Source organism: Astyanax mexicanus, chromosome 1 (genome assembly GCF_023375975.1).
Source record: "Astyanax mexicanus isolate ESR-SI-001 chromosome 1, AstMex3_surface, whole genome shotgun sequence".
Taxonomy (NCBI): domain Eukaryota; kingdom Metazoa; phylum Chordata; class Actinopteri; order Characiformes; family Acestrorhamphidae; genus Astyanax; species Astyanax mexicanus.
Window position 1 is genome coordinate 113,217,409 of NC_064408.1, and position 15,936 is coordinate 113,233,344.

The 15,936-nt window shown below is 38.5% G+C and overlaps 1 protein-coding gene across 5 annotated transcripts in view; it reads right to left on the reverse strand.

The window, feature by feature from the left end:
• The window catches only part of zfpm2a (zinc finger protein, FOG family member 2a), a 181,697-nt gene extending 168,400 nt beyond the window's left edge, over nt 1-13,297 (reverse strand). For 2 of the 5 annotated variants that reach the window (XM_007242115.4, XM_049467525.1), the window contains exon 1: nt 12,773-13,294. In XM_007242115.4, the coding sequence (XP_007242177.3) occupies nt 12,773-12,812 (40 nt within the window). In that variant the 5' untranslated portion in view covers nt 12,813-13,294. Of the gene's footprint in view, nt 1-12,563; nt 12,738-12,772 lie in introns of those variants that run through there. The other 3 variants (XM_007242116.4, XM_007242114.4, XM_049467526.1) reach the window with 3 other exon arrangements.
• Nucleotides 13,298-15,936: the final 2,639 nt, after the last annotated feature.

Sequence of the window (15,936 nt, forward strand, 5' to 3'; positions counted from 1 at the left end):
TAGCAGTCATTTGCCCTGTTTTGTTTTATTGTTTCAAATGCATATTTTGATCTTTCCAATTATTTAAAAAATTATATATTGTGATTATGTTTACAATAACCACACCTTTTTAAATAGAGCTGAATAACGTTTTAAAAAATGAATTCTGTGGGGATATAAAAAATTGACAATATAAGCAGAGGTTACACTAGCTGTTGCATTTAAATGATGCAGGTAGAATTACAGTACATTGGAAAAAAGCGTGATTGAAAGTTATCTGTTTTACACTATATGCCTAATTTATAATGCCTGAGAGAATGTTTCACCCTACCTCTGAGATTTTGACAGAACAACACCCCAAGATTGATAATATTTTATCATTATCCACATTACATACAAAAATTAAACACAATCTGAAATTCCTGGTTCCCATCGGCATCCGCTGTAAATGATACCGTAAATAGGGCTGTCCCTAACGATTATTTTTTAAACGATTATTCTAACGATTATTTTTTTCGATTAGTCGACTAATCTATTCATTGAGAAACATATTTAAATAATTATTATTTTACGTTTTAAAGCAAACGATAAATTACTATATTTATATATAATAACAACAACAACAACAACAACACAAGCCTACTAAACCAAACCCCACACTTATAATCACTTACATGTACAGCACGTTGTTTAGATCTATAACGCTAAAAATGGATAAGCTCCCATACACCACAACCGTGTGTTGTTTTCTGTGACCGCTAGATTTTGTGACCACTGGCAAGTAGTTCTCAGCAGACCGGTGCACTGGCCGATTCGAAACGTGTTCGTTTCTAATGTTTACCCCGACTGGCCAAAACGGTTCAGTTTAGGGCTGAGGGTAAGGTGTAGGTATAGAAAGCTTCCGTTTTGCCAATGAACGCTCATAACCGTGAGCACTGGTCACAAAATTCCGACGGTGACAGAATACGGTGTGACACCGCAGCGCCGACGGCGCTAGCTAAAATAACTTAAGGCAGCTAGCTTAGCTAAACACCTGAACTTATGAATAATGCTACTGTTTCTGGAAACTATATATATATAAATATAAACCAAAAATGTATAATTTCTGCCTGTGGCAGGTTTAAAACCTTTGGTAGACAGTCTTAAGTCTTTTTAAGGACACCCGCGGAGACCCTGATGTAAACGGTAACTTACTGTGTGACCCTGTTGACATAGTGCTCCTGGATGTTTGCGCTTCAAGTGCTCCTTTTGCACATATGGCAGAGGACCACATTGTTGCCCTTTTGCGTGAAATGCTCCCAAACTTTAGATGCCCGCTGGCGTTTTTTTGTAGCTGGAGATTGCTCTCCGGAGTCCAAGCTCTCTAGAGCTTAGATTCTCTGCCCAAACCCGACATGACCCGAGGCCCGCCCGTAAATCCGACCCGGGCTCCAGAAAATAGTCCGAGATGTAGGCGTCTGTTTTTTAATTATATTTTTATTTTTAAAAAAAAATAACGAAAATAACGAAAACTGAAAGTGAAACTAAACTAATTTATTTATAAGCGCTGTTTTCACTACCGCAGTTCTACAGCGGGGGTGTTGTGCCGATTCTGTCCGCGAAGCGGGAGTCAGATTCAGCTGAGAGTCGGATTCGGCACAAACGCGGCGGCACCTCGCGGTCCGCGGTGTCAGTTGTAAGCTCTCGCGCTAGCCGCAAAATACGGCAGAAAACACTGAGGGAGCTGCAGAATTATGAATGGGACTAGAATAGGAGCACGAGGAGATCAAAGAGAACCTTCACCTGTGAGTAGTTCTCACCAGAACACGCAAATCTCTCTCTCTCTCTCTCTCTCTCTCTCTGTGTCTCTCTCTCTCTCTCTCTCTCTCTCTCTCTCTGTCTCTCGCACGTGAACTCCTCCGCGTTTGACCTGCAGAACTGTGTTTAGCTGTTCTTAAAAATCATTTTAATTAAATAATAGTTCTATGCTTCTATGTTACCGTGTTAATTAACATAATTCTGATCATATTTCGCTCATTAAAACAGCCCGAAAACAGCCAGTTGGAATTTTTGGGCCCGATCTAACCTCTAATGCTCTCCACAGGCGCCGCCATGTTTACGACGCGCCGACGCACGTTATGCAAATCGATGTATTTTTGTAATCGATGACGTCGATTATGTCGACGCGTCGCCCCAGCCCTAACCGTAAATAAATAAATAATAAATAAATAAATAAATAATAAATAAATAAATAACTAATCTGAAAGAATTAGAAAATAAATATGTGTTTCTATTCAATAACTTTTAATTTTGAAAACAAAAAATTGGGTCTTAAACTGTGCAAGGAGCTAGAACTATACTGCAATAAAGTCCTGTATACAGAAATAATTATAGTCACTTAATAATCTGTCAAATCATAAAACCAAAAGCGTCAGCAGCTCTGTCCAACCAAATGAATAGCTTTGCCATCTGTCATTACAGATCAAAACACAGCCGTCTTAAAGCCATGTTCTAAAGTTTGAACAGTATTCCTAACCATTCTGACATAAATTGTTGATCTGTTTACTCGCCAGGGCTTTGTCATGTGTAATTTTCCGGCCTGCTCTTAAGACGGTGTCTGCTTTGTATTCTTGGGTTGGGAAAATGCTGATGTACAAATCGAACTGAGAGGCTTGTCATATAATCCGCCCCAGTACCTCTTCCTTAATGGGTTGTGTCTGGGGGTGGTTCATCCTAATACCAGAGTAAACGTCCAACGTCCTGCTTTTTATTACTCAAACCGTTACGTTCCTAAACGCGTGAGCATCGCTAATGCCTGCCGAGAGTGAAACTTCGAACATCCTGGCAATCAGCTTACTCTCAATGGGGGGTAGACATGTTTCAAAGTCAGAGAAATGTATGTCCACCTCACCGTATGCTGTTAAAAAGAGTTTGTGCTCAGTAAAAAAGACGGGGTCAAAAAGCAAAAACAGCATCAGTGGTCAGTGGAAGTGGAGCACAGAGAATCTGAATGGAACATTCTGGAATTACTGCCGGATTAAAACCAGTAGCTGCTGATTTTGACCAGATGTAGCACTCCATTTCAAAGGATCTGTAGCTCTCTCTGACTGTCTTTGAGGATGAAACGGAGTGTGATAGTGTGTGTGTGTCTGTGTGTCTGTGTGTGTGTGATGTGCGTCTATGTGTGTTAGTTCATGTCTGTCGTGTCTCAAACCTGGTCATAAGCCAAATCAGCTCAGGACCCAATATCCATATTCATTACATGCTAAGATCCCAGTCAAGCTAGAAAGAAAAGAGAAAAAGAAAAAATAATAACACTCCTGTAGTGACCGCAAGCATTGCAGACTAACCAAACACACTTAATTGAGCCGTATCTCTGTGGTGGCGGCGCGTGGACCAGACAAGGTGAAAGGGAATGCAAGAGTGAAATGATTGAATTTGTGATGTGTGCACTGGCCCCCTTTCACTCTCTCTCTGCCTGCTGCCCCTTTCGGCTGGGGCCAAACTCAGAATGTTAAATGAGGCGATTGTGTCCCCGAGGCAAGAGGAGCAGGAGTAGAAAAAAAAGGAAGAAAAAACGTGAATGCAAGCAGCTCTGTGTTCAGCTCTCGCGGGACTGTAGTGTGGATGATGAGAATATGACTATGCTGGAACCCACCAGCAAACTGGGCTACATCTGGGGATCTTTAGGAAACATTCGAGACGAGGAGAAAAAAGAGAGAGAGAGAGGTAGTCATGCACAGTTATGATCACATGATGAGTTTTCAACAGCTATTTTCAAATATGCGCTAAAAATATGTAGTCAAAATAACTTGGCAAAATTACAGATGTAAAATCTGCATGTGTAGTGTATGTATGTGTAATGTGTGTGTGGTTGTTGTTAGTGCACAGGAATGTCCTCAGGGCTCTCCGATTCTTGCATAGACAGATGGGCGCTTTCATTAAAAAAACATGAAAAGTTAGCCTGACCAACTTTAACCTCACCTCTTCAATTTGTCTGTACCCATGCAACAGTTTGACTAACTGCTAGGAAGTACACACTAACAATAAGAAATATCAACAATATCAAAACAGTTTCAACTAGGGTTGGGTGGTGTTAACTTTTTTCATACCATCATACCGTGTCAAAACATTACCATAATATTCAGTATTACTGGAGAACTCCGGATCTGGAGCACAGCAGCAGACATCGCTCGGTCGTCAGCTCCAATTTAGGGCTGGAGTAATGTCTTACAGTGTTTTTAATGTGGTTGATTGTAAAAAGTAAAGTACATTTCACGTTTGATCATGAACAGCATATTACAGAAGCCCCCTCCCTCCACTCATGCAGTATTAGCGTAAAATGTAACAAAATCGTGATTATTATAAAAACTATTTAACATTAATCTTCACATATATCTATTCTGAAAACTATTTATTTAAAGCCCTTCAATTTATTTACAGCCAGGTTAGATTTCCAGTGTTTGTTTAGAGGTGGCAAAAATCCTGCAAAATTAGCTAATTTTACCATGGAATTTGTTCTAGCAATTGATCTGCAATCATCGATTGGCCCCAAAATAACAATAAACAACGTTAGCTAACAGGCTAGGCACTATCTGGCTGGCTGCTAACAAGCTAACCACTAAACCACCATTTGTGTGACTGTGTTCCAGCTAAATGAGGCTCATATCACACACATGTAGAAGATAGGGTTTAAAACCTGTAAACACAGATGAGTGACACTTTTGAGGCACCTTGCAGACTCCTATAGGCAGGTTCAGTGGCTTTGCCTTTGACATGAATAGAGAACATTGCCAGTATCTCTACAGTATCTTGTGGAGGTGCATTGCATTAAATAGTATACAGGGGTTGGACAATAAAACTGAAACACCTGCCATTTTAATGTGGGAGGTTTCATGGACAAATTGGAGCAGCCTGGTGGCCAAGCTTTATTAACTGCACATTGCACCAGTAAGAGCAGAGTGTGAAGGTTCAATTAGAAGGGTACAAGCACAGTTTTACTCAAATTATTGTAATGCACACAACATTATGGGTGGCATTCCAGAGTTCTAAAGAGAACAAATTGTTGGTGCACGTCTTGCTGGCGCATCTGTGACCAAGACAGCAAGTCTTTGTGATGTATCAAGAGCCACGGTATTCAGGGTAATGTCAGCGTATCACCAAGAAGGACAAACCACATCCAACAGGATTAACTGTCTGTCGGGACAATAAATTATTGTGGTCTAAAACCAGGTGTTTCAGTTTCATTGTCCAAATCAGTATATTGAATACAATTATATATTATCAAAAACTTCTTAAAGTCATAGCTTATGACATTAAACTTTTATAATTGATTGGGCCTAAGAAATGATAGTGTTCACAAGTTCAAAAATTCTGTCTCTGTAAACACAATTACAGCCACACTCACACAGGCGCATACATACACACACGCAAAGGACGCAAAAAGGACATACCTGAGCCGAAGCTCCACTCTAGGCCCCTCTGTAAATGGCCTTGGAGCATCAATATTTAAATCTCACATCTCTGTTGTGATTACAATGCAGCCTGCCCCCCTTTACCCCCTTAAAACAACAGAGACGAGAACAAGACAAAAAGACCAATCGATGATCTTAGCGTCTAAGCTAGATTCCTAAGCAGTTTGCCACTCTCCGCACACAAGATAAGATAAACTTCCTTTGACCTGAGAGATGAAGTTGCCATGGCGATCAGGGGAGTCCACTCTCCCTATTGATATTTTGCTGATGTTACAACAGACCGAACCAGATCTTGCGTCTGATAATGCTGATTAATTAATACCGATATTGATCCGAACAAGCACAAGACAAGGCTATTAACTGGGAGGCTGAAAGTCAATTGGTACCTGCGGCTCAGTACAAATCACTGATATCAGGCACGCAAACGAGGCCAGAAGACGATGGGGATTTGTCAAACATAGTTTCCCCATTTGATCTTGTTAGGTCCTTCAAGACAGAGATGAAAAAAGCTGCGTACTTGCAATGTTCGAGTTAGAATGATGGCCCGGAATTATTCTGTGGTGCCTTAAGTCAACAAAAGTGAGGCCTGATTTTACTGTTATTTGATCGTGAACTCCGGATGAACAGTAGAAGTTCTCCTTTACTCTGAATGGAGTAAAAGCGGGTATTGTGTGTGTTCTGACTCACAGGAATCTTTACAACAGAATTCAGGAAAAAGGAAGATAAAGAGGAAACTATGTCCGGAAGTGACCTCCACCTTTTAAAACCAGCCTTGCTGCTTCATCACACACTGTTTTCCAGAACATAGAGACATTGAGGGGGTCTTGTTCATACTGTTTAAGCACTCTTTAAGCATAACACATGCATAGCATCTATATTTCACAGCACAGAACAGCACAGCACAGGAAACTGCCATTAGTTGACACTACACACTGTGCCATTTGTTGCACCACAAGCGGCTCAGTGTTGCCTTCATCCCAGAAACAAGCTGGTCAGGATTGTTCTGTTTTTCCATGGGGAACGTGCCCTTACTGCAGAGCAGGCGACTAGTGATAATAATAACAATAATAACAAATAATCTCAAATGAATAGCTGGAGAGATAAAAAATGACAAATTGTCTGTATATTGCGCCGGGCCCCTATTTGCATATGCCCATTTGCATAGCGTAATATGGCGGCTTCAAACAGGCAGACTAGGATGCGAATGATGCTCCTTGAGCGCAGACGAGGCAAAACAGCACAAGCTGTTATTGGCTGCCAACAGATGTCACTGTGAAAGTTGGCATGCAGCAACCATCCTTGGTCTGACATAAATCTAAGAGGAACACTGGCGAGGAACTCGTCAGCAGCTGTGAAAGTGGCACTTAAGAGTGAGAGACCCCAGCGTCCTGAGCTTTCTCGATGTGTGCCACACTCAAATGAGACAGAGATTTGCTCTCTGTAAGCTGATGTTTCAGTTTAGTTCAGAAAGGAATTCATCCACAGCAAGTGCGCATGCCATTTAAAAGCTCAGATTTTGCCTGATAAACTTTTAAGTGGACTATGCTCTCTGTATCACAAACATTCAGTACATAATGTCAAATAGACACTACCTTAGGGATGCAAACATCATAGAAGAAATATCATAATACATTACTATTACTGAATACTGACCAATCCACTCAGAATCATAAACAAAATGTGTTCCATCATAATAATTTGGTTTCTTATAACATTTTTTGTTTAGTTACACACACTAATAATCGTTTAAGTGGTCAATAATTTATATTTAAAAAAAAGAAAAATAACAACTGAACGCTCACTGAACAAGAATTAAAGCCTAGTTCAACAGCAACTCCATGCAGTACAAGGCTATACCTAATGCCAGTCTGAAAAAACAGCATATTTATTCAAGGGTCTATTTTGCCATTTGCCTTGCCACTATCAAAGAATACAGTGAACAGTACAGCTGTAAAACATGCACATTCAAAAAAATCACAGCAGCAAATAAAAACTTCTCGATTCTTCTCACACAAACAAAACCTGGCAACTGCACATTGTTGGTTTTTGAAAGCACACACAAACACACTCACACACACACACACACACTACCCCTTCCGTCTCACAAGTGTACAGGAATCAGTCACTCTTCTTCTCGACAATACACATTCACGAATGCATGCACACATACACAGACACACTCCCACACTGACATGTTGGCAGCTAAGTCAGCAAACACTCTCCCAGTGCCATACCATTCTAAGTTGTCTGTGATAAATCCCATCCAGTGATCTGAGTGTCAGCTGATAGGAGTTGCTCGGCTTCGATGTGACATCATCAGCCGGCGCATTACAGCTTAGGGCTGCAGAGATGAGCATCACGGAGAACGCTATGAAGTCAAAGTGACAGCCTATTACATATGCCATTATAACAGTAGAGCTCAAACTGAGCTCTCCAATATACCAATCCAACTCCAGCGTGCCATGCTGCTATCAGCAGTAGCTTAAGCTACTTCCACATAATTTATTCTGGATTTTTTTGGAATTTTGAATAAAAAATTATCAAGATTTGACTTGCTTGATCATAGGTGTTCCTTTTAGGTGTTCCTTTTATAGACAGCCTCCATGCGCAACAATCCCTAATTATTCAATCAATGGAAATGTTCAATAAATCAATAAAACAAATTTGTAATAGCAACTCCTCTCCTAAACAGCAAATTTACAGAAAAACGAACAAACCTTCCTATATTTAATAAAATAGTAAATGACTTGATTCCAGGTAATTTAAGAGCATTTTACTGGTCCATGAAATTAGGATGCAATGTAAGGAGGAACTGAAAAAACTGTTGTCAATGAACTACCATAAATAACATTAGCTGAGTACCCTTGAATTAATGTATTTGAAATGAATGAAATGTATTTAGTCTAAGTAATTATGGACCAAAAATTGTAACATAATAAAAGGGTGGCTGGCTGTTTTAAAAAAAAAACATCGCAAGATTTATGAGAGTTAGAATGTTTAGGCATGAAAGTGATGGCATGCTGGAACACTGACAGCTTGCAATGCTCAATCGATGCAACACTTTCCACCAGGCATCTGCACAAGGCAAGTAAGAGGCTCCCTCGCTTCTTTTGCCCTCCATAAACAGATGGAGAGAGGCCCTTCTTACATCATCCCACCTTCTCGGCAGCCCCCGCGTTGCAACTTTGGGGGCAATTTTACAGACAAATTACACCAAAGGCCACGGTTTCAATTTAACAACCTGTGTATCTGCCCTGCCTATTAGAGCAGCCAAATACATCCGTCAGTGTAAACATAGCTGAAGCCTGAACACCAACACACTAGGTTAGAGGGGGAAGGAGAGAGAGGGAGAGAGAATGAGAGGGCGAGAGAGAGAGAGCAAGAGAGGGCGAGAGAGAGAGATGAGTTCACACATCATGCCACAGCCACGGCTAATCGCAAATCCGTCCAGCATCAGCAATATTTTCGCCACTTTCTATCATAAATTTGACTGCCACTGCCTTGGAATTGCTAACAATCTGGGCAATTTATTGGCATATTGGCAGAGTATGGGGGAGGTGGGGGATGATAAGGGCTAAAACAACAGCAGCAAGCAGCTGGCCCTGAGATATAGACCTGATAACACTGATACTGTATGTGCCCCCATACGAAACACCTCCACCCCTATCACCTCCCTCTATCAAACTCTTATTACAATACAAAACAATAAAAAGGGGGGAGACATGTAAGAGTTTTTTTGTGCTTTGTGGAAAAGTAGGGGGCAAAAAGTAACCCTAAATGTATATTTATGAAAGAAAAAAGAGAGAAAAAAAATCAGATTGTAACGTTTCGCCAGCAAAAAACAAGGGGAGAAAAATACATAATTTATCACAGTATTATCGGGATATCCAGGCAACCTAATCAAGGAGCACTGAGTGACTATTTTTTGCCTTATCATCCAAAGTGGTGGAAACGGAGAGGGGAATTATCAGTCGGCTGCAGATTGCTGGGCTGGAATTTTAATGGTAATAATCGGGGCTTCTGATGGTATATCTGGCGGCCCTATCTTTCCCATTATCGGGCACTATCTCCCCAGTCATCGGAGCAAATTAATGGCGCTCTTTCACCATCTCCTTTTTATCATGGCTCCGAGAGCGCCCAAGGGGAAAGAATAAGCAAAATATTAAAATACTGCATAAATCACAATTTTAGATAACAGGCCCCAACGTATGCTGGTGGATGGGGGAAATGGGGGGCGGGAGGTTGTATGGGTGGGTGGCTGGCTCCTGGAGGGTGATGGGGGGTTGGTGGTGTGGGATGGGCTTTTTTTGTCCTTCAGAACGACTGTGCTGCGCTGACTTTTTCACGAAGCGGCCTTTCTTCCCTGTGCCCCCTCCCTCACTGCTGGGGAGGACCACTGTAGGCTCAGTGTGACCTTTTCTCTCTCAAAGCGAAGCTCTGTTTCAGCATGGGCAAACCTGGGACACCGTGGGGCCTGGCCTGGAAATGCTAATGATGATGTGTTTTTTCCTCTGCTTAAATTCCTGGAGAATTGAAGCAAGGAATGGAAGCAAGTGATTGGCAAGCGATTGGCTACTTAATGTCTAATTTATACTCGTCAAGCCTTTAAAAGAATGTAATAAACAACTTTTATGTTAAATTAGGCAATGGTTTGTTGTGTTCTTTTAATTGTCTGTTAGCACAAAACTTGTACAGTAATGTACTGTAAATAAGTTTAAACACATATATACAATGTTACTATCACAACCACACACACACACACACATATTAATTTCAGCAAAACAAAAATAGCTTTAAGACCCTCTGTGATCGAGGACAGTACAGAGTCAAGTAGCCTCCTGGGACAATTTAACCTGTCTTTCAAAACAATTCCACACACACATACACACACTGCCTATCTTTCTGTCTCTCTCTCTCTCTCTCTCTCTCTCTCACACACACACACACACACACACACAAACACACACAGCAGGCCTGCTACTGCAAAGCCTTGCCAAACAGAGGAGTTTATCTTACTATTTAACAAAGCATTTGTTAATAAAACACATGAAGTATATATATATATATATATATATATATATATATATATATATATATATATATATATATATATATGTGTGTGTGTGTGTGTGTGTGTGTGTGTGTGTAATTTCATAAGAAGCTGACCAACCTGACCAGCTCCAATTCTGTCATCTTAAGCAATTAAATGTACAGTAGCTCCCTTCATAGATGCCTTCTCATGCACAATTTTATTAAGGCCTGCTTTAAAAAAAATAGATCTATATAACATGGACTAACTGTTGTCATATTTGTAAATATGTACGGACAATTTAATTTAAATAGTGTTAAACTAATTTATACTACAAAACAATCAGACTCATTAGCTAAAATAATAACAAGAGGAATACTAAAAAGAGCAAAATAGTCTATTAGAGTCTATTTAGCTAGTATCCTCACAGTTCATAATTTAAATTTAAATTTAATTGCCTTAAAGTTTACCCCTATTTACAAAACTGTTATTATTAGTAGTATTTGTATTGGTAATTGCATTATTATTACATTGAATATTATCCTTAATATCAGTACTTCTCTTGCTGTTCCTAGCTATGATGTTAGCAGGTGTTGTTTAAACAGTCATAGTTAACTTGGCAACTCTCAAAAATAGGGCTGTACAATATATTGTTTCAGCATTGGTATCACCATGTGCACATACAAAAACAGTCACATCGCAGGAAGTGAAATTTAATTTGCAACGTCCTGTTTTCTTATTTTTGGTGCTTGATACAAAAGTAAAATTCACAATGTTCTGATTTTCCATAGTACATCTTCTATCAGCAAAACTGCATTTATTACACTCCAATCTTGGACACAGATTGCTTTTTTAGTAGCAAGGCATGTATTATCAGCAACTGGAGAAATCTACATAGTAGATATATAGCTACAGCATAAAAACTAAGTATTTAATCTTTATAATATTAGATTAGATTTTTAATATGTCTATTTTGTCTCCAATATTGTGCAGCCCTACTCCTAAATATGTGTAAGTTAGGTGTATATTATCTAGTATTATTTAGCTGAAGCAGCATGTGTGTGTGTGTGTCAGCTTCCAGAGAAAAACACACTCATTTTGGTTCATTTTTATGACACACTCCCTAACACATTTAGCTATTTTTTCTCATGTCACCGTTATTAGGACCTGAACTTGGACTTTAAACATTGTGTTTGGGAAATATTATACAGCTCTGGAAAAAAATAAGAAACCACTTCAGTTTCTTATGGTTGTTTTATTCTATAAAGTACATACAACATGTCTCCCAAATAAAAATATTGTCATTTAGAGCATTTATTTACAAAAACAAAAAGAGCCAGGGCTTCCAGACCTCAGATAATGCAAAGAAAACGAGTTCATATTTATAAAGTTTATTTCATAGAGAAATCAATATTTGGTGAAAAAACCCTGCTTTTTAATCACAGTTTTACTGCATCTTGGCATGCTCTCTTCCACCAGTCTTACACACTGCTTTTTATGCCACTCCTGGTGCAAAAATTCAAGCAGTTTAGCCTGATTTGATTGCTTGTGATAATCCATCTCTTTCTTGATTATATTCCAGAGGTTTTCAATTTGGTAAAATCAAAGATATTTTAAAGTGGTCTCTTATTTTTTTTCCAGAGCTCTATGCACAAATCAAAATTTAATTACATGTAATTACTATAAGGTATTGCTATTATTAGAATGTTAGCTAGTTAACTGTATTTACAGAAATAATTAATAACCTAGCTAATGAGATTGTTGAGTGTTTTAATTTTTTTGCCAATATTTTTGTCTGTTTGTACATTTATTATTATTGCTTAATATAAAAAATATATAGCAAAATATTTTAGCTAAAGTAAGCTAAGTTCAAGTAGGCTAAGTTAACTACAGTATGCTGAGTTAGCTAGGCTAGTTAGCTACACTAGTTAGCAATCTAGCTAGGTTAGTTAACCTACAAGAGCTCTGTTTTAAACGGTTCACTGCAGTGATATCCATCAAATAACAACCAAATAAGATAAAAAGAGCATTTTTCTTTCGCGTGGCTCAAAAAACAGCGAATAAAATCCCACACAACATCCAAATATACAGTAAAAAATTACCTTTTCCGATGTAGCTAATTTTCCTCACAGGAAAAATGACCGTTATCATCTTCAGTTCAAATGCAAACAAACCGCGCGAGGCTGCCGCACGTGCGGTCAGCGCCGTCACTCCGCAGCCGGTACCCAACAACTTTTACCGCCTCTTTCCAGCCGAGAAACAGCGAAATAAAAGCTAAAACAACGAAAACTAAGACTAGAAACCGACTTACGCTTGATTTGCCGGGGGTTGCTCTGCTTTCTGCGGGACATGCCTGCTCTGAGCGCGCTCTCAGCGGGTCCAGGTGGAGCTCGCCGGGTTCGGGTTCATCCAAGAGCCCCGTGAGGAGGGGAGAAAAACGGGAAGGCGACGTCTAAAGGTCCGGTGATTTTTTTACCCTCCTGTTTTTTACTGTCTGTCTGTCTATCTATATTTCTCTCTTTCTATATCTCTCTTTTTCTCTCTCTCTCTGTATCTGTGTGTATTCAATGGCACGCTGTTGAAACGCGCACTCGCTCTCACTCACTCTTTCACTCACTTGCTCTCTCTGTCTCTCTCCCTCCCTCTCTCACTCCCTCCCTCTCTCTCTCTCTCTCTCTCTCTCTCTCTTTTCCCCTCTCTCTCTCTCTCTCTTTCTCTTTCCGTATCTCTCTCTCTCTCCGTTCTCCGGAGCTCAGGCGGGCGGGCGGGCGGCACGGTGCGGCGATCCGCTCACACTGACGGCAGAGGTGAAGGCGTTTCGCGGTTTTGTTTTTGAAGATAAGGTTTGTGCCTCGCTGCGCGCCGTACTACTCGCCTGCCAGACACTATTATAATTAATAAATTAATCATTATCCCATGTTTTTATTTGATTTTTTCATACTAGCTAACCTTGCAAACGCCTGGATCAGTCCTGTGCCACCATAGCACACCTTAGACTGAGTAACGTGGGTATTACCTACCTGGATGGAGTGATGTCCCTGTTAATTAAATGATAGAGTGGTGTTTTTATATGTGTTATATATGTATTTCATAGTTTTTCCTTTTTCACATCTATCTTTGTACATTTACCTCCACTTTTCTCTTCTCCTGTAAAGTTGCTATTTTAACTAGAGATACTTCATTGTTCTGGATAGTTTTGGGTAGAGTGACGTCCCATTTAAATGATAAACCATGCAACACAGATTAGACATTTTAATTAAAGCCAGGATGTTTTTCTTCACTTCTATAAGATAAATGTCTTTTTATGACATAGCAAATTCCAATGTGGCAGTAATTTTTGTGTTTGTTTGTTTACAGTGTATCACAGTTACACTATGAATTGACCAATAAAAATGCTTCAAAATATTTTGTTTATATGTGTTTTTCACATATCTGGTTTTGCATCTTTTCATTTTTTAACCAAACATAATCTGAATCTGGCAGTTGCTCTTTATATTACACCTTGAAGAATGCTCCAAGATGACTTTTTGTATTGACTTAAAAATTATTTAAAAAACATATTTAACCATAGTTTGCCTATTTCACATCTATCTTTTAACTGACTTCCACTGAAAGTTAAGAACATATTCCTTTTCCCTGTAAAATTGACATTTTAGAGATACTAGATTGCTCTGATCTGGATCAGTTCGGTGCCACTATACATCACGTAACGGACACATAGGTAGATGTCCCGCTTAAATGATAAATCATGCAACACAGATTAGATATTGTATTTAAAAGCAGGATGTTTTACTTTACATCTATTAGCTAAAACATTGTAAGGCATAGCACATTTGAACTGTGTAACTTTTGCCAGTGTTTTTTTTTTTTGTTTGTTTACAGTGTACCTAAATTACACTATGAATTGACCAATAGAAATGCTCCAAAATATTTTACACTGACTTTCAAAACTATTTATCAGAAGTATTTTGTTTATGTGTTTTTTATTTCACATATCTGATTTTGCCTCTTTTCACTTTTTGACATAATCTGAATGTGGCAGTTGCTCTTTAAATTGCATCATAAAATACGAACCAATTGAAATGCTCCAAAATTACTTTTTGTATTGACTTAAAAACTATAGAAAACTATTTATCAGTAATGTTTTAATATGTGTTTTTTGACCATAGTTTTGCCTATCTTGTTTTGCCTACATTGACTTCCACTGAAAGTTAGGAACATTTTCCTTTCCCCGGTAAAGTTGCCATTTTAGTGATATAAGATTGTTCTGGATCAGTTCAGTGCCACCACACAACACTTCAGACTAAGTAATGTGGGTACCTGGATGGAAAGATCTCCAGTTTTAAAATTGGTACTTCTTGACATAATATAAATGTGACACTATAAACTGACCAATCAAATGCTCCCTATAAAGTTGCTATTTTGACTAGAGATACTAGATTGTTCTAGAAAGTTTTGGGTAGAGTGATGTCTATGTTAAATGATAAATCATGCAACACAGACTGGATATTTTATTTGAAACCAGGATGTTTTATTTTACCTCTATTAGCTAAATGTCTTTTTTATGACAGAAAATTACTGTGTGTAACTTGAAAGGGGTAGATTTTTTTTATTACAATGTATCACAGTTACACTATGAATTGACCAATAGAAATGCTCCAAAATATTTTAAACTGACTCAAAACTATTAATCAGTAGTAATTTGTGTTTTTTTACACATATCCGGTTTTGCCTCTTTTTACTTTTTGACATAATCTGAATGTGGCAGTTGCTCTTTACATTGCACCATGAAAAAAAGACCAAATGAAATGCTTCAAAAGGACTTTTTATCTTGACTTAAAATATAGAAAACTGTAACCAATAGTGTTTTTAATAAGTGTTTTTTACCACTGTTTTGTCTATTTTTACATCTTTCTTATAACATTGACTTCCACTGAAAGTTGTTCTGGATCTGGATCAGTTCGGTGCCATTATACAAGACTCAGACTAAGTAATGTGGGTGTCTAGATAGAGTGATCTTTATGAATATAAATTTTTTCCAATTAATATTTTTTGTATTTGTATGTTTTATTCCATTACCTCCAGGTATATCCCCTGTTTTTTACTGTTGGGCATATTGTGAATCTGGCAGTTGCTTTTTGCATTACAATGTCATAATTGCATTACAATGTCATAATAAGTGGATCAATAAAAAATGTTAAAAATGACCTGGAATAAAATGTTTTTACATTGACTTTCACTGTTTTTCTGTTCTTCTGTAAAGCTGACAGTTTAAAGGTTCAGATGTTGTGTTACAAAACATAAACTGTATATAAGTACTGTATAATTTTTTTCCTGACAAGAAGTTAAAGCCACGACAAATAATATAGTTATTATGTAATTATGTGTTTGTTTGTTTTTTGCATTTTGAATGTGAAAGTGTTGCATTGATATATGAGTACATAGCAACAGTCTTTTAAATTATTTCAGCTTGGT